Below are 27,279 nucleotides of genomic sequence, written 5' to 3' on the forward strand. Positions count from 1 at the left end.
AATGGTCTTATTAGCGACAGATAGCATGGTTTTGTACGAGGGAGGTCATGTGTCACTAATTTGATTGAATTTTTTGAGGAGGTGACAAAAATGATTGACGAGGGAAGGGCTGTGGATGTTGTCTACATGGACTTTAGTAAAGCATTTGATAAGGTCATGGCAGGCTGGTGCAAAAGATTAGATCACATGGGGTCAGGTGAACTAGCTGGATGGATCCAGAACTGGCTTGGCCATAGAAGACCGAGGGTAGCAGTGGAAAGGTGTTTTTCTCCAAATTAAGGTCTGTAACTACTGGTGTTCTGCAGGGATCAGTTCTGGGACCTCTGCTCTTTGTAATGTATATAAATGACTTGGAAGAAAACATAAGCTACAAAATTGGGCAGAGAAATGACAGATGGAATTTAACCCGGACAAATGCGAGGTAATACATTTTGGTAAATCCAATTCAGGTGGGAGCTATAAAATAAATGGCAGAACTATCAGGAGCTTAGAGACACACTGAGATCTGGGGGTGCAGGGCCACAGATCCTTAAGTTGGAGCACAGGTGGAAATGGTGGTAAAGAAAGCAAATGGCATGCTTGTCTTCATAGAATGGGGTATCGAGCATAAAATCAAAAATTATGTTACAATTATATAGAACATTGGTTGGGCCACATTTGGAATACTGTGTCCAATTCTGGTCACCACAGTACCAGAAGGACATGGAGGCTTTGGAGAGAGTACAGAAAAGGTTTACCTGGATGTTGCCTGATTTGAAGGGTATTTGCTATGAGGAGAGATGGACTAAACTGGGATTGTTCTCCGTAGAGAGAGGGAAGCTGAGGGGCGACCTGATAGAAGTTTATAAAATTATTAGGGGTATAGATAGGGCAGAAATGACAATTACAAGGGGTCACAAGTTCAAGGTGAGGGGGGAAAGGTTCAGTGGAGATGTGTGGTGGGTGGTGGTGTCCTGGAATGCACTGCCAAGTGAGGTGGTTGAGGCAGATACGTTAGCGACCTTTAAGACTTATCTGGATAGGCACATGAATAGACGGGGTATAGAAGGATACAGGCAGTTGGTCTAGATAGGACACATGATTGGTGTAGGCTTGGAGAGGCGAAGGGCCTGTTCCTGTGCTCCTTTTTCCCCCTAGGAGGAACGTGCCCTAGAAATCGCAGGGTTGTCTGAGAAGAAAGCAGTCACCAACAGCGAGGTTGGCCTGCTCCACAGAGGTGAGGATCCACTGCCTCTTCACCCAGATTTCCTGTCTCAAGTGTGTTGTTCATGTCAGACAAAATTATCCTTCCCTTCCACTGATCACATGTCCATTGTCTTGCAGGATCTCCATCTGATGGGGCTGGCCCATCCCGAGTTGTTCCTTTCTCTGCCACACAATAGACCACCTTGAATGAGAGCTCCAAGGAGACCACCATCGAGGTGTCACAGCTATCATCCCACCTTCCACCGGTGCAGAGAGACGCATCTTAGTGAATGACATTGGTGGACATGTTTCTGGGGCACAATCTAGTGAGCACCACACAGTTGCTGATGCACATCAGGTAGAGGCAGGAACACCCCAGAGAGACAGCAGTCAGAGGTGTGCTGGATCCCAGTGCTCAGCTCGATCCCAGTCAGATGCTCAGATGCTGATCCTCTGGGCAAGGTTATCCCAGAACCGATGCAGCTGATGTGACATCTGGGGGGGTGGACTGCAGTGCACCCTCAGAGCAGTCCAGGCATCGGAATCGCATTTTGAACAGTCCGATGCACTGCTCAATGACAGCAAGGGTGGCAACATGGGCCTCATTATATTGGGACTCTGCCTCGGTCTCTGGCCTCTGCAATGGCGTCGTCAGCCAGGACCCCAGTGGGTACCCCTTGTCCCCTAAGAGCCAATCAGTCATCCTGGGGTGGTTCTCTAAGGCACCGGGGATCTCCAGAGTGTCCCAGGATGTAGCTGCTATGCATACTCCCTGGGAAGCATGCACACACATGCATGATCCTTAGGCGATGGTCTCACAACGTCTGAACATTCAGGGAGTGGGACCCCCCCCTGTTAATAAAGGGCACTCCCTGATGCCCCAGTGCCGAAAGACAACATGGGTGCCTTCAATCACCCCCTGTACCTGGGGCATCACTGTGATGGTGGAGAATCCTGCAGCCTGGGCATCTTGGTGGTCCAGGTTGAAGTGGATAGAACATACAGTGCAGAAAGAGGCCATTCGGCCCATCAAGTCTGCACCGACCCACTAAAGCCCTCACTTCCACCCTATCCCCATAACCCAATAACCCCTCCTAACCTTTTTGGTCACTAAGGGCAATTTATCATGGCCAATCCACCTAACCTGCACGTCTTTGGACTGTGGGAGGAAACCGGAGCACCCGGAGGAAACACACGCAGACACGGGGAGAATGTGCAGACTCCGCACAGACAGTGACCCAGCGGGGAATCGAACCTGGGACCTTGGCGCTGTGAAGCCACAGTGCTGTCCTCACGGGCGATGATGTAGTTGGGTGCCTGGGCATACAGGGTATCCGTGACTCCACAATGCACTTGTGGGCTATTGTTTGTGAAATGCCTCACACATCTCTTCTCAAGCCCTGGAATGATCCTTTTGCATAAAAGTTCAGGACTGCGGTGACCTTCACTGCCACCGGGAGCGGGTATCCTCCTCCTCCACGGGATGTCAAATCTGTGAGGACATGGCATAGGTGCCACACTGTCTCCTTGTTGAGCAGGAGCCTCCTGCAGCACATGCTGTCCGTCATCTCATTGAAAGATCAAGAAAGCCTGTACATCTTGGGCCGTCGCTGGCATCCCCCTCTGGGTTCCTCCTCGGCCTGATGGGTGGCCAAATCTTCAAGGTGTGTGGCGGCTCCCTGCACATGACGTCGCCAGCCTGTGTCTACACTACTGACCTCTCCGGGTCTGGCCACCTGGGCTGCCACCAGCAACGCGAGAGTAGCCTCTGCAGGATCGATAACACCAGACTTGTTGGTATCTGTAAGGAATTGGAGACGGAGAGACTGACCATTCCTGGACCCTATAATCTCCCAAGCCTCCCCTACCCTTGCGTTTCTCACCTTCTCTGAGTGCCATCCACTGAGCCAGTTGTGCTGGAAAACCTCGCTCTGCACACACAGCCCCGGACACATCACAAACTCCGAGACCCTAGACCACTGCCGGGAACATTAGGGAGACCGTGCTCGGGTGCCCACCCCTGATCCACACACTTACCCTTTGGTCGCGAGAAGATTGCCAGTGCTGAGGCTCTGCTCTTTAGTGTTTGATTATTGGCTACTGCCTCTATGGTGCTGAAGCTCCTAATGTTCAGCCAGTGTTCAGGCATCAACATTTGATCGAAATGCAATACATTAATCATCCTCTGAGACATGACACTTGTAGCCACAAGAAGCCACTTGAGAGTTGAGAATATTTTGTTTTATAAACGGTCAACAGTAACAAAAATTTGAAAATCAATTATGTAACCTTCCACATATCACACTAACCATTAAACAACAAGAAAACGTCACTGTTCCATATTGGTACCAATACAAAGCTATAAGCTCATTTTCACACAAAAAAAACCCAAACGCACGGTGTCACCCCTTGCAAGTTCCCACAGAAACGGAGGAGAAGCCTGAGACTGAGTTTTCATGTCCAGAACTTTGTTGTAGACATGATCTGTCCATCAATGTATGACTTACATAAGAACGAGGAGCAGGAGTAGGCCATCTGGCCCCTCGAGCCTGCTCCGCCATTCAATCATGGCTGATCTTTTGTGGACTCAGCTCCACTTTCCGGCCCGAACACCATAACCTTTAATCCCTTTATTCTTCAAAAAACTATCTATCTTTATCTTAAAAACATTTAATGAAGGAGCCACTACTGTTTCACTGGGCAAGGAATTCCATAGATTCACAACCCTTTGGTGAAGAAGTTCCTCCTAAACTCAGTCCTAAATCTACTTCCCCTTATTTTGAGGCTATGCCCCCTAGTTCTGCTTTCACCCGCCAGTGGAAACAACCTGCCCGCATCTATTCTATCTATTCCCTTCATAATTTTATATGATTCTATAAGATCCTCCCGCATCTTTCTAAATTCCAACGAGTACAGTCCCAGTCTACTCAACCTCTCCTCGTAATCCAACCCCTTCAGCTCTGGGATTAACCTAGTGAATCTCCTCTGCACACCCTCCAGTGCCAGTACGTCCTTTCACAAGTAAGGAGACCAAAACTGAACACAATACTTCAGGTGTGGCCTCACTAACACCTTATACAATTGCAGCATAACCTCCCTAGTCTTAAACTCCATCCCTCTAGCAATGAAGGACAAAATTCCATTTGCCTTCTTAATCATCTGTTGTTAAACCAACTTTATGCGACTCATGCACTAGCACACCCAGGACTCTCTGCACAGCAGCATGTTTTAATATTTTATCATTTAAATAATCCCTTTTGCTGTTATTCCTACCAAAATGGATAATCTCACATTTGTCAACATTGTATTCCATCTGCCAGACCCTAGCCCATTCACTTAGCCTATCCAAATCCCTCCGCAGATTTCCAGTATCCTCTGCACTTTTTGCTTTACCACTTATCTTAGTGTCGTCTGCAAACTTGGACACATTGCCCTTGGTCCCCCAACTCCAAATCATCTATGTAAATTGTGAACAATTGTGGGCCCAACACTGATCCCTGAGGGACACCACTAGCTACTGATTGCCAACCAGAGAAACACCCATTAATCCCCACTCTTTGCTTTCTATTAATTAACCAATCCTCTATCCATGCTACTACTTTCCCCTTAATGCCATGCATCTTTATCTTATGCAGTAACCTTTTGTGTGGCACCTTGTCAAAGGCTTTCTGGAAATCCACATATCAGTGCCACAGTGCCAATCCCCTTCCAGGAGCCCTCCCACATGGCCCAATCTCATCGGAACCAAATCCTGGCATCCGCATATTCCACTGGCGCTCAAGGTGCAGTTAACCATCTTGACTTCCAGTGTATTTAACCTGTGGTGACATGCCAGTTACGTGCAGCACTCACCACACCAGCAACAAGTATCAGCAATCTGCAAATGCGTTTCTTCAACGGCGTTAGAAGGTGGCTCATTTGAAACACCAGGGCCTGCAGCATGTTCTTGCATCAAACCGGATTGCCTTTTGGACTTGTACGTCCCCCTGAGCCAGGTGTTCCTGGACCGAGGTACCTTAGAAAACATGCCCTTCTTTCCGGCTACAGAAAAGGAAAGAAATAGCAAATGCAGCCTCCAGGCAACTGCAGCCACCAGCTGGAGCAAGCAGCAAACACAACCTACAGCTGTGCTCTCACAACTAACAAGGCCACTTCCTCATTTGCAATAGCATTCAGCTCTGCAGCTAGAGGCTGCTCAGTTAAAAGAAGTTAAAGTGGCCTTCAGAATAGAAGCCAGAGCAGGGCTTTGTCCTCAAAGTGTTTGGTAGGACAGACCGGCAGCAGCAGTGTTTGCCCCTGTTCTGGGCCTCCACAATAATTAAAGATGGCTGAACGCCTCACAGACGCAAAGCGCCCACCCCCACCATGCACTGGGACTGCAGTTCCAGTACCCTTGAGCTGCATGTTGGAAAATGAAAAGGACTACTCACCTCCTCATTCCCCTTAGTTGCCTTTGCACCAGGTTCACGTTTTTAAAAAGTACTAAACGACACTTGCGTGACTTTCTGCTGGGAGGCAGCTGCATTCGACTTCAGTCTCTCTAATTGGGTGAAAATGAATTCAAATGAGGGTTAATGATATGCTCACTCACCATTGGGAGTGGGCTGGTTAAATTGCAAACTAATTTTCACCTGCCGCAAATCTCTGTTTTGGCCTTTCCCACTATTTATCCGGTACACCCAGATCTGCGGCGGCTGCAATGCAGTGGTTAAATCATGCCCATCGTGTATTTATTAACCATTCTAGGCTTACAACAAGTATTTTCCACTGATGTCATACCCTGAATACCCCACTCAGTTGTCCCACCTCCACCTCCCCTTAATTTCTACTACTGCCAAACATCATTCTTGCAGGATACCACTTCTGTATCTACCTGAAACTTAGAATATTTTCCTTCTATATTTTGCATAAATAAACACCAATGACTTACATTTGGATAGCGCCTTTCTTAGCACTAGTTCTCTTTCCACCTGCCTTCCTTCCATCTGTCCATCCATCCGTCGTCATCCACTCGCATTTAGTTACCAGGGGACCATCGTCATAACTGCTAACCAGGACCCCAGTTCCCTTCCCTGCACTAACACATGAAGGCCCACCTTCTCAGCCTTGGCCCTCGCCTGAGGTGATCCTCAGGTTAAACCACCACCAGTCAGCTCTCCCCCTCAAAGGGGAAAGCAGCCAATGGCGACTTTACAAACACAATCATGGCCAATACTTGTCTTAAGTTGTTTAAATACTTTGAACAAGGTTTTTTTGTTCTGGTTTTAAAAAGCACTTAATCTGATTCTGGTCACTTCTAAGGACCATTGCTTTTCTTACAATGGAGATGGAATTTCCTAAACAGATTCCCTGTGCTAACTGCTTCCAGTTACTACTCTGGCATCCCACCACCAATTCAGCTCTCATGCCCCAGACCTCCCAGTGACTCCCTGCCTCACCCTGACTACCACACCCTGGTGTTCTCATACCCTAGGATTATGCATTTCTCTGCATCTTACACAACCCTAATACCCTAAACCAGTGCTCCCAAAACCAGGTACATGGGAACAGGAGAAAATCATGCAACCTGTTGAGCCGGTATCTCCATTCATTAACAATATATATTTTTCACTTTTACAATACATTTTACAGCAAAACCCATACTACCACAGCAGACGATATACAAATATCAACATAACACAAAACCTGACCAATCATGCTCGCCCCATCCACCAAGATTTTAAAAAAGACAACCGAAAAAACAAACAAAATAAACTCAACCCCAGACCCCCACCATCCCCAGCAACTGGCGATGACTAATTCCTTAAAGTAGGTAATGAATGGCTGCCACCTCTGAGAGAACCCTACAACTGATCCCTTAAAGGTGTATTGACTTTCTCCAGGTACAAGAATTCCATTAGGTCGCCCAGCCATACCGAGGTGCTGGGCAGGGACGAAGATCTCAACCCCAGCAGAACACTCCTCCGGGCAATCAGTGAGGCAAAGGCAAGGACATCTGCCTTCTCTCCCATCTGCAACCCCGGCTAAACCCGACACCCTGAAAATGGCCACCAGGCGGCAAGGTTTCAGTTCGATATTCCAAATCGCTGACATGATGCTGAAGAAGGAGACCAAAACTTACCAGTTTGGGGCAAGACCTGAACATGTGTGTGTGATTGGTTGGCCCACCAGAACACTGCTCACATCTGTCCTCTACCTCCGGGGGAAAAAAACGACTCAACCTAGTTTTGGTCAGGTGCAACCTGTGCACACCTCAATCTGGATTAGACCATGCCGCACACCAGGAAATGTGAAGTTCACCCTACGCAGGGCCTCACTCCACACCTCATCATTCACTATAGGCCCCAGCACCCTCTCCCACTTCACCTTCACTCTATCCTCAAGTTGAAATCCTCAGACACAATTCGCCCATAAATACCAGACATGCTACCCTCTTCCGACCCAGCCAACAAAAGTATCCTTTCCAACAGATGCCCGTGGTGCCTCAGGAAATGTTGGGAAGGCGAGACGCACAAAATTTCTTATCTGGAGGTACAGTATCTCCATTCCTAAACCTTGTCTGATTATTCCACTAGAGGGAACAGTTTCTCTGTGTCTTTCCTACCAAATTGCTTTATAATTTTAAACACCTCAATTAAATCAATTTTCTAAATTCAAGGAACTGTAAGCCAAGTTTATGCAACCTGGCCCCATAGCTGAAACCTTCACTGGTTCACTGAATGACACTGTTAAATCTATACTGTACGTTATCCAGGTCTTTTTGAGGTGTGGTATCCTACCCAACTGAGTACTCCAAATAGGATCTGACCAAGACTCTGTACGACTAAAGCATACCTTCCTTCCCCTTTGAGATAAAGATTGAAGTTTCATTCGCCTTTTTGATCCCATTTCATGTCTGAACACCAGCTTTTAGCGATTTGCATACTGCCTCCCATATTCCTTTGGACTTCCAAGGTCAGCGCTTTTTCAACCCTCAGTTACCATGCTGGCTAAAGAAATTCTCAACTCTTAGGTCATTAATGTTTGCCAGTTTTCAGCTTGTGCACTGTGATTTTGAAGCAATATATGACATATTCCATTAGGAGTGTGGCATTCAAAATATACTTTTTGCAGAATCATTTGTAAATAACCAGAAAATTATAAATTGTCATTCTAATGAGTTGATTGGGTGCGGCACAGTGCTTAGCACTGCTGCATCACAGCACTAGGGACCCGGGTTCAATTCCAACTGCGGCTGACTGTGTTGAGTTTGCACATTCTCCCCTTGTCGGCGTGCGTTCCCTCTGGGTGCTTTGGTTTCCTCCCACAGTCCAAAGATGTGCAAGTTACGTGGATTGGCCATTCTAATCGTCCCCTTAGTGTCCAATGGTTAGGTGGGATTATGGCGTTGCAGGGATAGGGTGGGGGCTTGGACCTAGGTAGGCTGCTCTTTCAGAGGGTCGGTGTAGAGTTGATGGGCAGAATGGCCTCCTTCTGCACTATAGGGATTCTATGATTATTTTTGAAATGGGATCTTAATCCTGACGTTGCTTTTGTTAAGTGATTGTCATAGAATGGATATGTGACTAAAGCTGAAGGATTACAGCATTTTGAGGTGCTTTTCTTCTTGTAGGTATCAAAATTGCAAGAGCAATTAGAAGGAACAATGGTGAAATTAGAGGAAAGCAAGGAGCTCCTCAAAACAAATGAAAATGGTAAGTACACTGCAAAAATGTTCTCTATTTTTAAATATTTTTGTATTAACTCAGGGTTGTAAATGTTGCTGGCAAGGCAATTATTGCCCATCCCTAAATGCTTTATATAGTGGTGTTGAGGCTGTCTTCTTGAACTTCAGCAGTTCATGTGGTGCAGGTACACCCAGTATTGTTAGGATGGAAGTTCCAGGATTTTGAACTAGTGTCAGAGATGGGGCGGTGATATAAGGCGGAATTTTACCAAAATTTGTCAGTGTCACGATCTGACTGAAAACCAGCATGTATCGCTCCTGAGACACGGCCGAGTTTTCATACCAGATTTTCTTGCACTTCATGCACAGAAAATCTGGGGGTGTGGCTTACATCATCAGTCTGGCGAGGAAGGCCGGCTCCTCAGAGACTGGACTGCCATGTCTAAAGGGCGCTTTGATCAGCGTTGAATTTAAACTCCCCAGGCATTACCTCTCCCTGTTCTCGTCTTCCCCCCCCCCCCCCCCCTCGTTCTCTGGCACAGTCTCTCTCCCCCCGTTCTTGGGCATCATCTCTCCACCCCCCCCCCCTCCCCTTCTCGGGCATCGTCTCCCCCCCGTACTTTGGTATTGTCACTACCCCCCATTCTCAGGTATCATCAGTCCACCCTTCCACGGATATCGTCACTCCCCCCTTCTCGGATATCGTCACTCCCCCCACCCCCCCTTTCTCGGGTCTGGTCAATCCCCCCTTCTCGGGTACCGCCACTCCCCCCTTCTCGGGTACCGCCACTCCCCCCTTCTCGGGTACCGCCACTCCCCCCTTCTCGGGTACCGCCACTCCCCCCTTCTCGGGTACCGCCACTCCCCCCTTCTCGGGTACCGCCACTCCCCCCTTCTCGGGTACCGTCACTCCCCCCTTACCTTCTCGGGTACCGTCACTCCCCCCGTACTTTGGTATTGTCACTACCCCCCCCATTCTCAGGTATCATCAGTCCACCCTTCCACGGATATCGTCACTCCCCCCTTCTCGGATATCGTCACTCCCCCCACCCCCCCCTTTCTCGGGTCTGGTCAATCCCCCCTTCTCGGGTACCGCCACTCCCCCCTTCTCAGGTACCGCCACTCCCCCCCCCCCTTCTCGGGTACCGCCACTCCCCTCTTCTCGGGTACCGCCACTCCCCCCCTTCTCGGGTACCGTCACTCCCCCCTTACCTTCTCGGGTACCGTCACTCCCCCCTTCCCGTCTCGGGTACCGTCACTGCCCCTTCCCGTCTCGGGTACCGTCACTGCCCCTTCCCTTCTCGGGTACCGTCACTTGCCCCTTCCCTTCTCGGGTACCGTCACTGCCCCTTCCCTTCACGGGTACCGTCACTGCCCCTTCTCTTCTCGGGTACCGTCACTCCCCCCTTCCCTTCTCGGGTACCGTCACTGCCCCTTCCCTTCTCGGGTACCGTCACTCCCCCCTTCCCTTCTCAGGTACCGTCACTGTACTTCCCTTCTCGGGTACCGTCACTGCCCCTTCCCTTCTCCGGTACCGTCACTGCCCCTTCCCTTCTCGGGTACCGTCACTCCCCCCTTCCCTTCTTGGGTACCGTCACTGCCCCTTCCCTTCTCGGGTACCGTCACTGCCCCTTCCCTTCTCGGGTACCGTCACTCCCCCCCTTCCCTTCTCGGGTAACGTCACTGCCGTTCCCTTCTCCGATACCGTCACTGCCCCTTCCCTTCTCGGGTACTGCCACTCCCTCCTTCTCGGGTACCACCACTCCCTCCTTCTCGGGTACCACCACTCCCTCCTTCTCTGATACCACCACTCCCTCCTTCTCGGATTCCATCACTCCACCCTTCCCTTCTCGGGTACCGTCATTCTCCCCTTCTCTTCTCGGGTACCACCACTCCCTCCTTCTCGGGTACCACCACTGCCCCTTCCCTTCTCGGGTACCGTCACTGCCCCTTCCCTTCTCGGGTACCGTCACTGCCCCATCCCTTCTCGGGTACCATCACTGCCCCTTCCCTTCTCGGGTACCGTCACTGCCCCATCCCTTCTCGGGTACCATCACTGCCCCTTCCCTTCTCGGGTACCGTCACTGCCCCCTTCCCTTATCAGGTGCTGTCACTCTCTTTCTCTCTCTCTTTCCCCCCCCCCCCCTCTCAGGTATGACCACTCCCCCCTTCTCGGGTCCGTCACTCTCCCCCACCCCCTTTCTCAGGTATGACCACTTCCCCCTTCCCGGGTACCGCCACACGTCCCTTCTCGGGTACCGCCACTCCCCCCTTGAAGCCACTGAAAACGGTTGGTTCTAGGACACTGAAGAACCTCGACAGCTCTTTCAATCTATTTTTATATTCCTGGCTAGTTTACTCTAGTTCTATTTTTTTTTCTTTTTTTACCAACTTCTTTTTCGCCCCACGCTAGTTTCTAAAACTTTCCCAATTCACAGGTGTATTATTATTTTTCGCAACACGAGATGTATCTTCTTATCTAATATTATTTTTAGCTTTCCTGGAATGGGACTTTCTCATTGAGTTTTGTTTTTTCATGAAATGCTTTTTTGTTGGAAACTTTAAATTTTTAAAAAAATGTTCCCTACTGTTTTATTTATAGCCATATCTTTTAATCTATTTACCCAATTAACCGTACCCAGCTCTCCCCTCATATCTGTGTATTTGGTTTTGTTTAAGTGTGACTTTTTTTGAACTGGAGTATGTCGTTCTCAATTGTAGTATGGAATTTGGTTGTTTTATAATCTCTTTTTATAATCTTTTACAATGAGAATACTAATTAAACCTGCCTCATTCCGCAATACGGGATTTTAAAAAGCTTTAGCCCTAGTTAGTTTCACAATATGTTATTCCAGGAAGCTGTCATGAAAGCATTCTAAAACTCGCCTTACAGACAGACCACTTTAGTCAATTTGATTTGTCCAATACATAAAAGAATAAAATCCTCTCCACCCCCCCCCCCCCCCCCCCACACACACACACACGCACACACACAATTATTGCATAGGTTTTTTTTGTCAAGTTTTCTTTCTTAATGTTCTGGCTGTTAGTACAAATGTTGGGAGATCTGTAAACTACCCCTAGCTGCGTTTTCTGATCCTTGTTATTTTTAATCCCCATGCATACTGATTCTACTTGCTGATCATCTCAGTCAAGGTATTTTCTCACAAATGTCCTAATAATAATCTTTATTAGTGTCACAAGGAGGCTTACATTAACACTGCAATGAAGTTACTGTGAAAAGCCCCTAGTCACCACACTCCGGTGCCTGTTCGGATACACAGAGGGAGAATTCAGAATGTCCAAATTACCTAACAGCCCTTCTTTCGTGACTTGTGGGAGGAAACCGGAGCACTGGAGGAAACCAACGCAAGCGCAGGGAGAACGTGCAGACTCCGCACAGACAGTGACCCAAGCCGGGAATAAATGGCCGGAATTCTAAGACTGTCTCCCCTGGTTCTAGATCTCCGAGCCAGGAGATGCATCTTTCCTGTATCTACCGTGTCCAGCCCTGTAAGAAGTTTCTGTGTTGAGTGAGATCATGTCTCATTCTTCTAAACTCCAGAGAATAAAAGCTCACTCTTTCCTCATAGGAGAATCTCTCCATCCCAGTAATTAATTTAGTGGCTACAGGACATCCGGTGGCGGCCATGCGCGGATAGGTCGCGTAATCGGCAGCTCCCGCCGCGAACGGACAAACGGGCCCTTTTAAGGAGCTTTAGCGGCTCCTTTCCGACGCAACTCGGCAGGCAAACGCCGCTATAAGGCTCCCCGTATCAGTTTATGGAGGGGACCAGGAGCAGGACGGCGAAACAAACGAGCGCTGAGAAGCGGCTGGAACGGGCGCGGGAACAGAAAATGGCAGCCGGCTCAGATCAGGCAGCGTGGGCCCCGTGGTCGCGGAAACAGCAGGAGTTCCTCAGAAGTTGCTTTGCTGACCTGAAAACGGAGATGCTGGCCCCAATGAAAGCCTCAATGGATAAAATGGTTGAGACCCAGAAAATGCAGGAGAAGGCGATCAAGGAGATTGAGAAAATGGTCTCGGATAATGAAGATGAGATACTGGGTCTGGCCGTCAGGGTGGAGGCACATGACGCCCTGCATAAGAGGTGGCAGGAGAGGCTGGAAGACTTTAAATACAGGTCCAGGAGGCAAAACCTGCACATTCTGGACCTACCCGAGGGTGCGGAGGGGTCGGACGTGAGCGCATTTGTGACCACGTTGCTGGGGACCCTGATGGGGACAGGAGCGTTTCTTTGGCCTTTGGAACTGGATGGGGCGCACAGAATCCTTGCAAGGAAACCCAAAACTAATGAACCGTCGAGGGCGATGGTGGTACGGTTCCACCACTTCTCAGATAAGGAACATGTCCTGCGATGGGCTAAAAAGGAGCGGAGCAGCAGGTGGGAGAACAGCGTAATCCGCATTTACCAGGACCTGGGAGCAGAACTGGCCAAGAGGCGCGCTGGATTCAACTGTGCTAAGGCGGCCCTCCACAATAAAGGGGTGAAGTTCGGACTGTTGCACCTGGCGAGGCTTTGGATCACGTATCAAGATCACCACCATTACTTTGATACACCGGACGAGGCGTGGACTTTTATCAAGCAAGAAAAGCTGGACTCGACCTAAAGGACAGCCACACTGGGACGATACGCTCTGGTGGGGATGTTAATTGTTGGATAGCCAGAGGGAGTGACATTATGCTGTTCCCTCTTATTTTTGTTTGTTCCCTGTTTCTCTGGCCATGTTTTTGGCTTTCGTGGAGTTCGGCCGCAGAGGGAGGAGAGGGGCCCTACACGTAGGGCTGCTCTTCTGGCAGCTGGAGCCGTTTCTTTTGTGGGACCGGGTTTGCGCCCGGGGCTTGTTTGTTTCGTTGGGTGGGGGGGGGGGGGTGGAAAATGTTCTTTGGGGGCTGTTAAAGCAGTTAAGTTGGGCTTTTCATCGGGAGGGAGGGGCCCAAAAAAGAGGCACCTGGATAATCGGAGACAGAGGCAGGAGCGGCCGGGGTCAACTTGGGTCAGCTGACTCACGGAAGCGTAATGGGGGGAAGAGTCAGTGGTAAGCGGGTGCTTGACTTGGGGGTTTGGGATCGTGGGGCTGCTGGGAGGGCGGATGGGATGCTGCTTTGCTGACAGAAAAGGAGCCAACGTGGGGAAACAGAGGGAGAGTCCGGGGGGGGGGGGGGGGGGGGGGTGGCCTCCAATGGGAGGGCTCGAGTAAGCGGGGGACGCTGGCTCGTGGCTGGCCAAAAAAGGGAGATGGCTAGTCGGCAGGGGAGGGGGAGGGGGTTAACCCCCCATCCAGGCTGATCACGTGGAATGTGCGGGGCCTGAATGGGCCGATCAAGAGGGCTCGTGTGTTCTCGCACCTAAAGGGGTTAAAGGCAGACATAGCCATGCTACAGGAGATGCACCTAAAACTTTCGGACCAAACAAGATTGAGAAAAGGGTGGGTGGGCCAGGTCTTTCATTCGGGGCTGGATTTAAAGACCAGAGGAGTAGCAATTCTGAGGGGGGTGGCCTCCAATGGGAGGGCTCGAGTAAGCTGGGTACGCTGGCTTGTGGCTGGCCAAAAAAGGGAGATGGCTAATCGGCAGGGGAGGGGGTTAACCCCCCATCCAGGCTGATCACGTGGAATGTGCGGGGCCTGAATGGGCCGATCAAGAGGGCTCGTGTGTTCTCGCACCTAAAGGGTTTAAAGGCAGACGTAGCCATGCTACAGGAGATGCACCTAAATCTTGCGGACCAAACAAGATTGAGAAAAGGGTGGGTGGGCCAGGTCTTTCATTCGGGGATGGATTTAAAGACCAGAGGAGTAGCGATTCTGGTCAGCAAATGGATGGCTTTTGAGGCAGGGAGTATTGTTGCTGACAAAGGGGGCAGATACAAAATGGTTAGTGGGAAGGTGCAGGGGACCCAGGTGGTGCTAATGAACGTTTACGCCCCGAACTGGGATGACGTAGAATTCATGAGACGCATGCTTGGTAAAATTCCGGACTTAGACTCACACAATCTGATCATGGGGGGTGACTTTAACACAGTCATTGACCCTGTATTGGACCGGTCAAACCCCAGGTCGGGAAAGTGACCAGTGGCGGCGAAAGAACTGAGGGGATTCATGGAACAGGTGGACGACGTAGACCCATGGAGATTCCCCCGGCCGAGGGCGAAGGAGTTCTCTTTCTTCTCCCACGTCCACAAAGTTTATTCCCGTATAGATTTCTTTGTGATGAGCAGGGTGTTAATCCCTAGGGTGGGGGGGACAGAATACTCGGCCCTTGCAGTCTCCGACCATGCTCCACACTGGGTGGATTTGCGTCTTGGCGAAGAGAGAGGTCAGCGCCCACTATGGAGGCTAGATGTGGGGCTGCTAGCAGACGACGAGGTTTGTGGGCGGAAAAGGAGGAACATCAAGAATTACCTGGAAACTAATGATACGGGGGAGGTAGCGACGTCCACGGTGTGGGAGGCCCTGAAGGCAGTTATTAGAGGGGAGTTGATCAGGGCGAGATCAGAATACTTTAGGCTCCACCGGGGGACGAGGCATGGATGCCCCCTCTCTCCGTTATTATTCACCCTTGCGATAGAGCCGTTGGCCATAGCGCTGCGGGCTTCAAAGAACTGGCAGGGGCTGGTCCGGGGGAGGAGAAGCATCGGGTCTCGCTCTATGCGGATGACCTGCTCCTGTACATCTCGGATCCACTAGAGGGGATGGGGAGGTCATGCAGATTTTGAGGGACTTTGGCAATTTTTCGGGGTAGAAATTAAACGAGAAGAAAAGCGAGATGTTCGTTATCCAAGCTAAGGGGCAGGAAAAGAGACTGGGAGAGCTTCCGCTTAAGATGGTTGAGAAGGGCTTTTTCGGTACCTAGGTATACAGGTGGCTCGAAAGTGGGATGCCCTCCTCAAGCTTAATTTTTCCCGGCTGGTAGAGCAGATGGAGGGGGACTTCAAAAGGTGGGAATTGCTCCCGCTATCTCTAATGGGAGGGTGCAGACCGTTAAGATGATGGTCCTCCCCAGATTTCTGTACATCTTCCAGTGCCTTCCCATCTTCATCCCTAAGTCATTCTTTAAGCGGGTGAACAAGATCATCATGGGATTCGTATAGGCAAATAAGACCCCGCGAGTAAAGAGACTGTACCTGGAGCGCAGTCGGGGGAGGGGGGGGGGGGGGGGACTGGCGCTGCCGAACTTTTGCAATTACTATTGGGCGGCTAACATAGCCATGATTAGGAAATGGATATTGGGGGAGGGGTCGACTTGGGAGCGGTTAGAGGCGGCCTCGTGCAAAGGTTCCAGCCTAGGGGCCCTTGTCACGGCACCTCTTCCGTTCTCGCCGGCCCGCTACTCCTCAAGCCCGGTGGTGGTGGCGGCATTAAAGATCTGGGGTCAGTGGAGAAGACACAGGGGGGTGGAGGGAGCCTCAGTCTGGACCCCTAGATGCAACAATCACAGATTTGCCCCGGGCAAGATAGACGGAGGGTTTCAAAGCTGGCATAGGGCAGGCATTAAAAGGATGGGGGACCTGTTCATGGACGGGACCTTTCCCAGCCTGAAAGCACTTGAGGAGAAATTCAGTTTGCCCCCTGGAAATGCTTTCAGATACCTTCAGGTACGCGCCTTCCTCAAAAAATAGGTGGTGACATTTCCGTTGCTACCCCCACGCAGGATACAAGATAGGGTGGTCTCCGGCACCTGGGTAGGGGAAGGGAAGGTGTCAAACATCTACCAGGAACTTCAAGAGACGGAGGCAGCCCCAGTGGAGGAGCTTAAGGGCAAGTGGGAGGAGGAGCTAGGCGGGGAGCTGTATGCAGGCCTGTGGGCGGACGCCCTAAACAGGCTCTTCATCATGTTTAATCCAGTTTAAGGTGATCCACCAGGCACACATGACGGCAACCAGGATGAGCAAGCTCTTTGGGGTTGAGGATAAATGTGCGAGGTGTGCGGAAAGCCCAGCAGATCATGTCCATATGTTCTGGGCATGCCCAGCTCTTAAGGGATTCTGGCAGGGATTTGCTAAGGCAATGTCCAAGATCTTGGACATGCGGGTGGTGCCGAGTCCAGAGATAGCGATCTTTGTTGTGTCAGACGATCCGGGAGTGCAGGAAGCGAAAGAGGCCGACGTATTGGCCTTTGCCTCCCTGGTAGCCCGGAGATGGATCCTTTTAATGTGGAGGGACTCAAAGCCCCCGAGTGTAGAGACCTGGGTCAGTGACATGGCTGGGTTTCTCAGTCTCGAGAAAATAAAGTTTTACTTGAGAGGGTCCATGACGGGGTTCTCTCGGAGGTGGCAGCCGTTCCTCTACTTTCTAGGAGAGCAATAAAGGTCAGCAGCAACTCGGGGGAGGGGAGAGGTGGGGGGGGGAATGTTACAATATATTATTTTTCCTGTATATAAGGTTAGCCTTTATTTTGTTATGTTAAATGTTGTTACTGGTTATGCAAGAAATTATGTTTTGATAAAAATTTGAATAAAAATAATTTAAAAAAAAAAAAAAAAAAACTTTAGTGGCTACAGAGAACAGTACCTGTTCCCGTGACTATGCTATCCACTACCACATTTCATTTTACTCGTCCTACTTGAATGGGCCCCAGCACCATGTGCCATAACCTGTTTGCCCTCCTTCTTGGATTCCTTGATCTCATCCACATAGGCCTCAACTCGTCATATCTCCTGCCCCCAAACACCAGTTATGTATAGAGTACTACTTGTCTAAGGGACGTGACTGCCTCCAGGCAAAATGTCCACATAGTTCAAACCATCAGTGATGTGCTGTAATGTCTACAGCTCAGACTCCAGCCGAACAACTCTGAGCTGACTGCAGATGCAGTTGTCAGGGACCAGAATGTGGTCCAGAAATTCCCACGTGCTGCAGCTACAGCACACCACCTGCTCTGCTATATCAATCTAAACTGTTTTTATTGTCCACTTAATAAAAAATATTGTTCAATTATTTTTGTTGTATAGATTAATTAGATAATCTAGTTTATTTAAACTATTAATAAAGTAATATGTTACAAATTATGAATGTGCAAATAAAAGGATATTGAAAGATTGTAAACAATTTTGAAATATTTGCAAAGTACTGGATGAAATACAAAGTTCATCTCCAGCTGTGGAAATATATTAGAAAGACAAAAGATACGCAAAAAAGTAGAAAGGAAAGGGTCACACTAATGTGATTATATGCCTCTGCAATAGTCTCAAAGTCTAAAATTGCTGAAGCCAAACCTTCAGATGAGAGGATTCCTGGGTACCAGTAGGAATAAGAAAGTGTTCCCGCAGCTTTGTTGGAGCTCGGGTGGCACGGTGGCGCAGTGGGTAGCACTGCTGCCTCAAAGCGCTGAGGACCCAGGTTCGATCCTGGCTCCCGGTCACTGTCCGTATGGAGTTTGCACATTCGGGAAGAATATTTGCATATTTGGGGGGAGCTATTCACACAGCTCCAACAAAGCTTTTTTTTTAAATTTAGAGTACCCAATTCTTTTTTTTTTCCAATTGAGGGGCAATTGGGAATAGTGAAATCTGCAAGGTTAGAGTCCGCAAGAACAGATTAGCAACCTGTGGGGATTATATTTCTAAACAAAATGAGGATATTTGATAAATATAGAGACCACACTGTGAGCAGCAAATTGAGCACACCAGGTTGAATGATGTGTATGTAAATTACTATTTTTACATAGAAAGAAAGTCATCAGTACTCATTAGTGATAATCCACAAAGGACCACAGGCGTCACTCTCTCTGTTAAAAAGAAACAGCACATGGTTATGCAAAGCTTGAGAGGCACCACTATGCAAGCATTGGGCAAGTTGATGAGCAGGCTTTCACAAACTACCATAGCCAGTATAGGAATTGAACTCCTGCCGTTGGCATCATTCTGCATTCCATGCTAGCCAACTAACCGACCCTCCCATACATTTGGATTTCCAGACATTCGTCTTGGAAGACGTGAAAGGACAGGGTTTGCTTGAGGAAAATGCCTGTGACGAACAGCTGATTGTATGGTGTATGGTTAATGGGAAAGTGAAAATGATGTCAACACATTTTAACCCCTTCAGATCTTAGGGGCCAAAGTTAAGGTGTGTTTGGTGCTTGGCTTATTATGTCATCATGCAAATGGCCTAAGATGATTGGTCTCTACAAAGGTTAGTCGGGTTCAAGAGAGGACATTTCAGAATCAAATTGGTTGTAGGAAGGAGTATGTTAGTTTGTAATAGATATTTGTAGAATAAGTTTCAATAAAAGGAGACTGGTTTAGAAAAATGCTTACCAGAGTGAATGAATTCTGTAGGATGTTGAACAGAGCTTTTATCAAGATGATTGGATAGAATATATGTGCATGTTTGTAAGATGATCAAGTGGCCCAAGCTTAAGCTTAACTCTGAACCTTTCTCAGTGCGTTTAGAAAAAGCTTTCACTCAATCAGTACTCCAACATTCTTTAATAAATTATCCTTTCCAAATAGACAGCAACAAATGTTTGATTCTTCAGTTACTTTCAAATGCTGAACTCTCAGCCACATGAATGATAACACTAAAGGAAATCTAATTGCATAAGCCCACTGGATGCACTAAATCAGGAACTAATGAACAGGTGTTCAAATCCTCATAAAACAGGTTCATCTGCAAAACCTCATCAAATAATCAACAGTAACAAATACAATGGCAATCCCCTGGCCAGCAATCCCTTCATCCCACCCACTCCCAAACAACCCTCAACATTTTAAATACAAACACCAAAGAAAAAGAATCTCGGGCGGGATTCTCCCCTACCTGGCGGGGTGGGGGGTTCTGGCGTAATGGAGTGGCGGGAACCACTCCGGCCTCGGGCCGCCCCAAAGGTGTGGACGTCTCTGCACCTTTAGGGGCCAAGCCCTCACCTTGAGGGGCTAGGCCCGCGCCGGAGTGGTTTCTGCTCCGCCGGCTGGCGGGAAAGGCCTTTGGCGCCACACCAGCCGGTGCCAAAAGGTCTTCGCCGGGCGCCGCATGCATGGGAGCGTCAGCTGCTGCTGACAACATCCCCGCGCATGCGCATGGGGAGGGGGTCTCTTCCGTCTCCGCCATAGTGAAGACCATGGTGAAGGCGGTCGAAAAAGAGTGCCATCACGGCACAGGCCCGCCCGCGGATCGGTGGGCCCCGATCATGGGCCAGGCCACCGTGGGGGCATCCCCCCGGGGCCAGATCGCCCCCCCCACCCAGGACCCCAGAGCCCGCCCGCGCCGCCTTGTCCCGCCGTTCAAAAGGTGGTTTAATCCACACCGGCGGGAGAGGGTTGACAGCGGCGGACTTCGGCCCATCGCGGGCTGGAGAATCGCCGGGGGTGGGCCCGCCAAATGGCGCGGCGCAATTCCCGCCCCCGCCAACCGGCCGAATCTCTGGTGGCGGAGAATTCGGGACACGGTGGGGGCGGGATTCACACCAGTCCCCGGCGATTCTCTGACCCCCCGCCCCAGGAATCCGCCATCACCCCATACATAGTCACCAACAACATATACACTCCAACGCCCCCCCCCCCCCCCCCCCCCTAATGTTCGATGCCATCCAATCCTTGAAAATGCATAATTATCAAAACCCATAAATTGTAGAACCCTTCCATCCTTTGTTAAGAACTCCAGCAGATCCCCTTGCCACAACAGAGCACAGGGTGGAGAAGCTGACCTCCACCACAACAGGACCCACCTTTGGGCGATCAGTGAGGTGAAGGCCTCCGCACCGACCCCGGCCGATCTCACACCCCGAATATGGCTTGAAGGGGACATGGCCCCCCCGCCCCCGGGGCAACGTTCACAAAGATCCTCTACCCCCTCAAAGAGTCGGCTCATCCTCGTCTTTGTGAGGTGCGCCCTATACACCACCTTCAGCTGTATCCGACCCAACCCCGTGCACAAAGTTGAAGCATTCACCCTCCGGGGCACCTCACACCACAGTGTCTCTACTCCATGCCCTCCTCAACTCTTAATCCCCTCCAGCGATACCATATCTTCTCCCAGAATCACCCCATAAATCGCCGACACCACCCCTTTCTCCATTCCCCCTGTTGTCCGTACCTCTTTCAACAGTGTTGGGGCCGGAGCCACCGGAAAGCTCTGTACCTCCTTCCTGGTAAAATCCCAGACCTGCATATACCTAAACATTTCCCCCTGCCCCAACCCATATTTCGCCTCCAGTCCTGCAAACCTGCCCCCTGAAAACAAATCCATTTGTGTCCTAATTCCCCCCTCCTCCCACCTCCGAAAATTCTCATCCCACTTCCCTGGCTCAAATCTCTGATTCCCCCGAATCGGCATTTCCCCCACCCACAACCTAAAGTGCTGACTCAACTGCCTCCAGATTTTCAACGTCGCCACTACCATCGGACTCCCCGAATATTTCCCCATGGCCATCAGGAGCGGCGTTGTTGCCAACACTCTCAGCTCTGACATCCTGCACAAACTCTCCTTCATTCTAACCCACTGGGAGTCCCTCCCTCTAACCCAATTCCTCATCTTCTCCACATTCGCCGCCCAGTAATAATACAGTAAGTTCAGGAGACCAAACCCCCCCACCAACTGCTGTCCTCTCTGCAACAGCACCTTCCTACTCCTCGCCTCTTTCCCCCACCCGCATGAAGATCGGCAGACACTGAAAAATAAACAAAAACCGCAGCAACACATTCCTCTTAATTGCCTGTACCCGACCTGCCAGCGACAGAGAAAGACCATCCCACTTTGCCAAATCCGCTCTCACCCTCCCCACCAGACTAGTTATATTAATACCTACGGAGCCCCCCCCCCCAATCCCTTGCACCCCCAAATATCTAAAGTGGGTCGCCGCCTACGGAATGTAGCCTGCCCCCACCCCCGGTTGGGACACCACAAAAAATTCATTTTTATTTAAGTTTAGCTTGTACCCCGAAAAGACCCAAACACCCGAAGCAGCTCCAATGTACCACCCATCAACCTGCTCGGTTCCGATACTGACAATAGCAAGTCGTTCGCATATTTAAAACAAACCCTATGCTCCACTCCCCCCGCACTATCGCCCTCCACACCTCCAAACTCCTCAACGTGATGACCAAAGGCTCAATCGTAAGCCCAAACAACAGGAGGGGACACGGGGATGCAAAACCTCATCTACCAGACTTGTCTTTCTTTTAATTTTCCAAAAATGACCAAAATTAACAAAAATATATTTTGTTTTAATAGAAAAAGTTCTGGAAAGTGGGAAGGAAGAGTCATAAATGAATCAGTAAAGGTGAGAAGTGGAAATAAGACATTAATTTCTATAGATCAGAGGCAGCATAAACTACTGTCATTGTAAAAGAGGAAGACATCAAGAAAATGGTCTTGGGACTTCCGGTTGCGGCGATGACCAGCTAAGCCACACGTTTCGGCACCTCCCGTTTCAACGGACTTTTGGGCTCTTATCGGGAGCCCCAACAGAAATTTTTTACGGCCAAACCCAGTGTGAGGCAACAAAGGAAGGAGTCCCCCCGGGTGTGGATGGAAAGAAGCGATAGTAGTGGCCAGATTGTGGAGGATCCTCTGGAGCAACGGCAGAGAAGAGAAGGGAGAAGCAAGATGGCGGCTGAGGGAGCCCAGATGGTATGGGGCCCGGAACAGCAGGAGTTCCTCCGACGATGTGTGGAGGAGCTCAAGAAGGAGGTGCTGGCGCCGATGTTGCTGGCGATTGAGGGATTGAAGGAGACGCAAAAGACCCAGGCGATGTAGCTCCGTGGGGTGAAGGCAAAGGCAGCCGAGAATGAAGACGAGATACAGGGCTTGGTGGTGAAGACGGAGACGCACAAGGCACTACATAAGAGGTGCATAGAAAGGCTGGAAGCCCTGGAAAATAGCTCGAGGAGGAAGAATCTAAGGATTTTGGGTCTTCCCGAAGGGACAGAGGGAGCTGATGTTGGGGCGTATGTGAGTACGATGCTCCATACTTTAATGGGAGCTGAGGCCCCGACGGGCCCCCTGGAAGTGGAGGGAGCATACCGGGTCCTCGTGAGAAGACCAAAGGCAGGGGAAATACCGCGAGCAATAGTGGTGAGGTTCCACCGCTACAAGGATAGGGAGATGGTCCTGAGATGGGCTAAGAAGACACGAAGTAGCAGGTGGGAGAACGCGGTGATCCATGTGTATCAAGATTGGAGTGCGGAGGTGGCGAGAAGGAGGGCGAGTTTCAATCGGGCCAAGGCGGTGCTCCACAGGACGAAAGTAAAATTTGGAATGCTGCAGCCAGCAAGACTGTGGGTTACACACCAGGGCAAACACCACTACTTTGAGATGGCAGAGGAGGCGTGGACATTTATTCAAGAAGCGAAGTTGGACTAGATTTGAGGAATTGATGTTTGGAAAGAAGTAGCGAGGTGGTGGCAAAGAAATGCAAAGGGGGGAGAGGGGGAGGGTTTATCTGTAAAAATGTTAGACGGGAGAACGTTTTTTTTTCTTCTTCTCTTCCCCCCCCCCCCCCCCCCCCCCCCGAGGGGGGGGGGACACAAAGAAATGTGGGTGCCGGTAGGGAAGGGGAGAGGGAGCTGCGCCACTAGGGGCGGGGCCAAGAGGGAAGCGCGGGTTTTTTTTCCCGCGCTATGGAAATTGCGGCGGGAAAAGTGGGCGCAGGAAGGAAGGGGGCCTCACACGCAGGGAGGCCAAGGGTAAACGGGGGAAGCTGAGGTCAGCCAGAGTTTGCTGACTCCCGGAAGCAATATGGGGGGAGCATCAAGCTAGAAGGGAATTTAGCGGGGGGGGATTAACTGGGTTGCTGCTGCTGAGGGTAAGGGGGAGCTGATACGGGATGGGATGGTCGGGACGGGAGGGTGCCGTCTGGGGGACAAACGGGTGCGTGGGACCCGGGTGAGGAGCTGGTTTAAAAAAGGGGATGGCTAGTCGATGATGAGGGGGGGTAAAGGGCCCCCCAACCCGGTTGATCACGTGGAACGTGAGAGGGTTGAACGGGCCGATTAAGAGGGCAAGGGTATTTGCGCACCTAAAGAGACTGAAGGCGGATGTGGTTATGCTTCAGGAGACGCACCTGAAATTGGCGGATCAGGTCAGATTAAGGAAAGGATGGGTGGGACAGGTATTCCACTCAGACTTAGATACGAAAAATAGAGGGGTGGCAATACTGGTGGGGAAACGGATATCGTTTGAGGCCAAGACCATAGTGGTGGACAGTGGGGGCAGGTACGTGATGGTGAGTGGCAGATTGCAAGGTGAGGCGGTGGTGCTGGTGAACGTATACGCCCCGAACTGGGATGACGCGGGTTTTATGAAGTGTATGTTGGGGCGCATCCCGGACCTAGAGATGGGAAATTTGGTAATGGGGGGGACTTCAACACGGTGCTGGACCCAGGGCTGGACCGGTCCAGATCTAGGACCGGGAGGAGGCCGGCAGCGGCCAAGGTGCTTAAGGGGTTTATGGAGCAGATGGGAGGAATAGATCCCTGGAGATTTGCTAGACCGAGGAGTAAAGAGTTTTCCTTTTTCTCCCACGTCCATAAAGTATACTCCCGGATAGACTTTTTTGTCCTAGGAAGGGCGCTGATCCCGAAAGTGGTAGGAACGGAATATTCGGCTATAGCCGTTTCAGATCACGCCCCACATTGGGTGGATCTGGATCTAGGAGAGGAGAAGGAGCAGCGCCCACTTTGGAGATTAGACATGGGACTGTTGGCGGACGACGGGGTATGTGGAAGGGTGATGGGATGTATTGAAAGATACCTAGAGGTCAATGATGATGGAGCGGTCCAGGTGGGAGTAGTATGGGAGGTGCTGAAGGCGGTGGTTAGGGGGGAGCTGATTTCCATAAGAGCCCACAGGGGGAAACAAGAGGGTAAAGAAAGGGAGAGACTGATTGGGGAGATTCTGAGGATGGATAGGCAATATGCGGAGGACCCGGATGAAGGGCTATACAGGGAAAGACGGAGACTACAGACGGAGTTTGACCTGCTGACCACTGGTAAGGCGGAGACGCAGTGGAGGAAGGCACAATACGAATATGGGGAAAAGGCGAGCCGATTGCTGGCCCAACAACTTAGGAAGAGGGGGGCGGCGAGAGAGATCGGAGGAGTTAGGGACGGGGAGGGAAGGATGGAGCAGAGAGCAGGGAGGGTGAACGGGGTGTTTAAGTCATTTTATGAGGGGCTGTATAAGTCCCAACCCCCGGAGGGGAAAGAGGGAATGATACACTTCCTGGACCAGCTGGAGTTCCCGAGGGTTGAGGAGCAGGAGGTGGCAGGTTTGGGAGCGCAGATTGAGGTGGAGGAGGTGATTAAAGGAATTGGGAACATGCAGGCAGGAAAGGCCCCGGGACATGATGGGTTCCCGGTGGAATTTTACAGGAAATATGTGGACCTACTGGCCCCACTCCTGACGAGAACCTTCAATGAGGCTAAGGAAAGGGGGACACTACCTCCGACAATGTCGGAGGCGACGATATCGTTCCTGAAACGAGACAAAGACCCGCTGCTGTGCGGGTCATACAGGCCCATCTCCCTCCTAAATGTAGATGCCAAGTTACTAGCCAAAGTGATGGCGACAAGGATAGAGGACTGTGTCCCAGGGGTGGTACATGACGACCAGACAGGGTTTGTTAAAGGGAGGCAATTGAATGCCAATATACGAAGGTTGCTGAGGGTGATGATGATGCCCCCACCGGAGGGGGAGGCGGAGATAGTGGTGACGATGGATGCAGAGAAGGCATTTGATAGAGTGAAGTGGGACTACCTGTGGAAGGTACTGAAGAGATTTGGATTTGGAGAGGGGTTCATCAGATGGGTTCAGCTCCTGTACGGGGCCCCGGTGGGAAGCGTGGTAACAAACAGGCAACGATCCGACTATTTCCGATTACATAAGGGCACCGACTATTTCCGATTACATAGGGGCACAAGACAGGGGTGCCCCCTGTCCCCGTTACTGTTCGCGTTGGCAATCGAGCCATTGGCCATAGCGCTGAGGGGCTCTAAGAAGTGGAGGGGGGTGCTCAGAGGAGGAGAGGAAAATCGGGTGTCATTATACGCGGATGATTTGCTGCTATATGTGTCGGACCCAGTGGAGGGGATGCCAGAGACAATGCAGACACTCAGGGAGTTTGGAGAGTTCTCGGGATATAAATTGAATATGGGAAAGAGTGAACTTTTTGTGATGCACCCCGGGGAACAGGGCAGGGGGATAAACGATCTGCCGCTGAGGAGAGTAGCAAGGGATTTTTGATATCATAGATTATCATAGAATTTACAGTGCAGAAGGAGGCCATTCAGCCCATCGAGTCTGCACCGGCTCTTGGAAAGAGCACCCTACCCAAGGTCAACACCGCCACCCTATCCCCATAACCCAGTAACCCCACCCAACACTAAGGGCAATTTTGGACACTAAGGGCAATTTATCATGGCCAATCCACCTAACCCGCACATCTTTGGACTGTGGGAGGAAACCGGAGCACCCGGAGAAAACCCACGCACACACGGGGAGGATGTGCAGACTCCGCACAGACAGTGACCCAAGCCAGAATCGAACCTGGGACCTTGGAGCTGTGAAGCAATTGTGCTATTCACAAGGCTACCGTGCTGCCCATTTTTAAAAAAATATTAAACAAACCCAGTTACCAGCCCCTCTTTATCATAGAATTTGATTAGTCTAGGGATCCAGGTGGCCAGGAACTGGGGAACCTTGCATAAACTTAACTTGACGCGACTGGTAGAGCAGATGGAGGACGGGGCAGGTGGAGGAGGCATATAGGGGAAGTGAGAGCATCGGTTTGGTCCCCAATCTGCGGTAACCACCGATTTGCCCTGGAGAATATGGACGGTGGGTTCCAATTATGTCGGAGGGCGGGGATTGAGAGGATGGGCGATCTGTTCCTGGAAGGGAGCTTCCCGAGCATGAGGGTGTTGGAGGAGAGGTTCGGGCTGGCGAGACAGAATGATTTCAGGTACTTGCAGGTGCGGGATTTTGTACGCAGATTGGTACCATTCTTCCCACACATCCCACCAAGGGGGATCCAGGACAGGATAGTTTACAGAGGAGAGGTGGGAGAGGGGAGAGTCTCCGACATTTATAAAGAACTAATGTGAGCAGAGGAAACACGCACTGAAGAACTGAAGCTTAAGTGGAAGGAGGAGCTGGGGGGTTGGGGGGGGGGGGGGGGGGGGGGGGGGAGATAGAGGACGGCATATGGGCAGACACTTTGAGTAGAGTAAACACGACCGCAACATGCGCCAGGCTCAGTCTGATCCAGTTCATGGTCGTACATCGGGCCCACATGATGGTGGCCCGGATGAGCAAATTCTTTGGGGACAAATGTGCTAGATGTGTCAGAGGACCAATGAACCATGTACACATGTTCTGGGCGTGTCCTAAACTAAGGGGGTACTGGCAGGGATTTGCGGACGTCATGTCCCGGGTATTGAAAACTAGGGTAACAATGAGTCCGGAGGTGGCAA

The 27,279-nt window shown here is 50.6% G+C and overlaps 1 protein-coding gene across 4 annotated transcripts in view; it reads left to right on the top strand.

Moving 5' to 3' along the window:
- Positions 1-27,279, top strand: part of LOC140426515 (spindle assembly abnormal protein 6 homolog) — a 121,834-nt gene that overhangs the window by 78,965 nt on the left and 15,590 nt on the right. For all 4 annotated transcript variants that reach the window (XM_072511383.1, XM_072511384.1, XM_072511385.1 and 1 more), the window contains one exon: positions 8,798-8,879. In XM_072511383.1, the coding sequence (XP_072367484.1) occupies positions 8,798-8,879 (82 nt within the window). The remainder of the gene's footprint in view (positions 1-8,797; positions 8,880-27,279) is intronic.

Source organism: Scyliorhinus torazame, chromosome 7 (genome assembly GCF_047496885.1).
Source record: "Scyliorhinus torazame isolate Kashiwa2021f chromosome 7, sScyTor2.1, whole genome shotgun sequence".
In the NCBI taxonomy this organism is placed as follows: domain Eukaryota; kingdom Metazoa; phylum Chordata; class Chondrichthyes; order Carcharhiniformes; family Scyliorhinidae; genus Scyliorhinus; species Scyliorhinus torazame.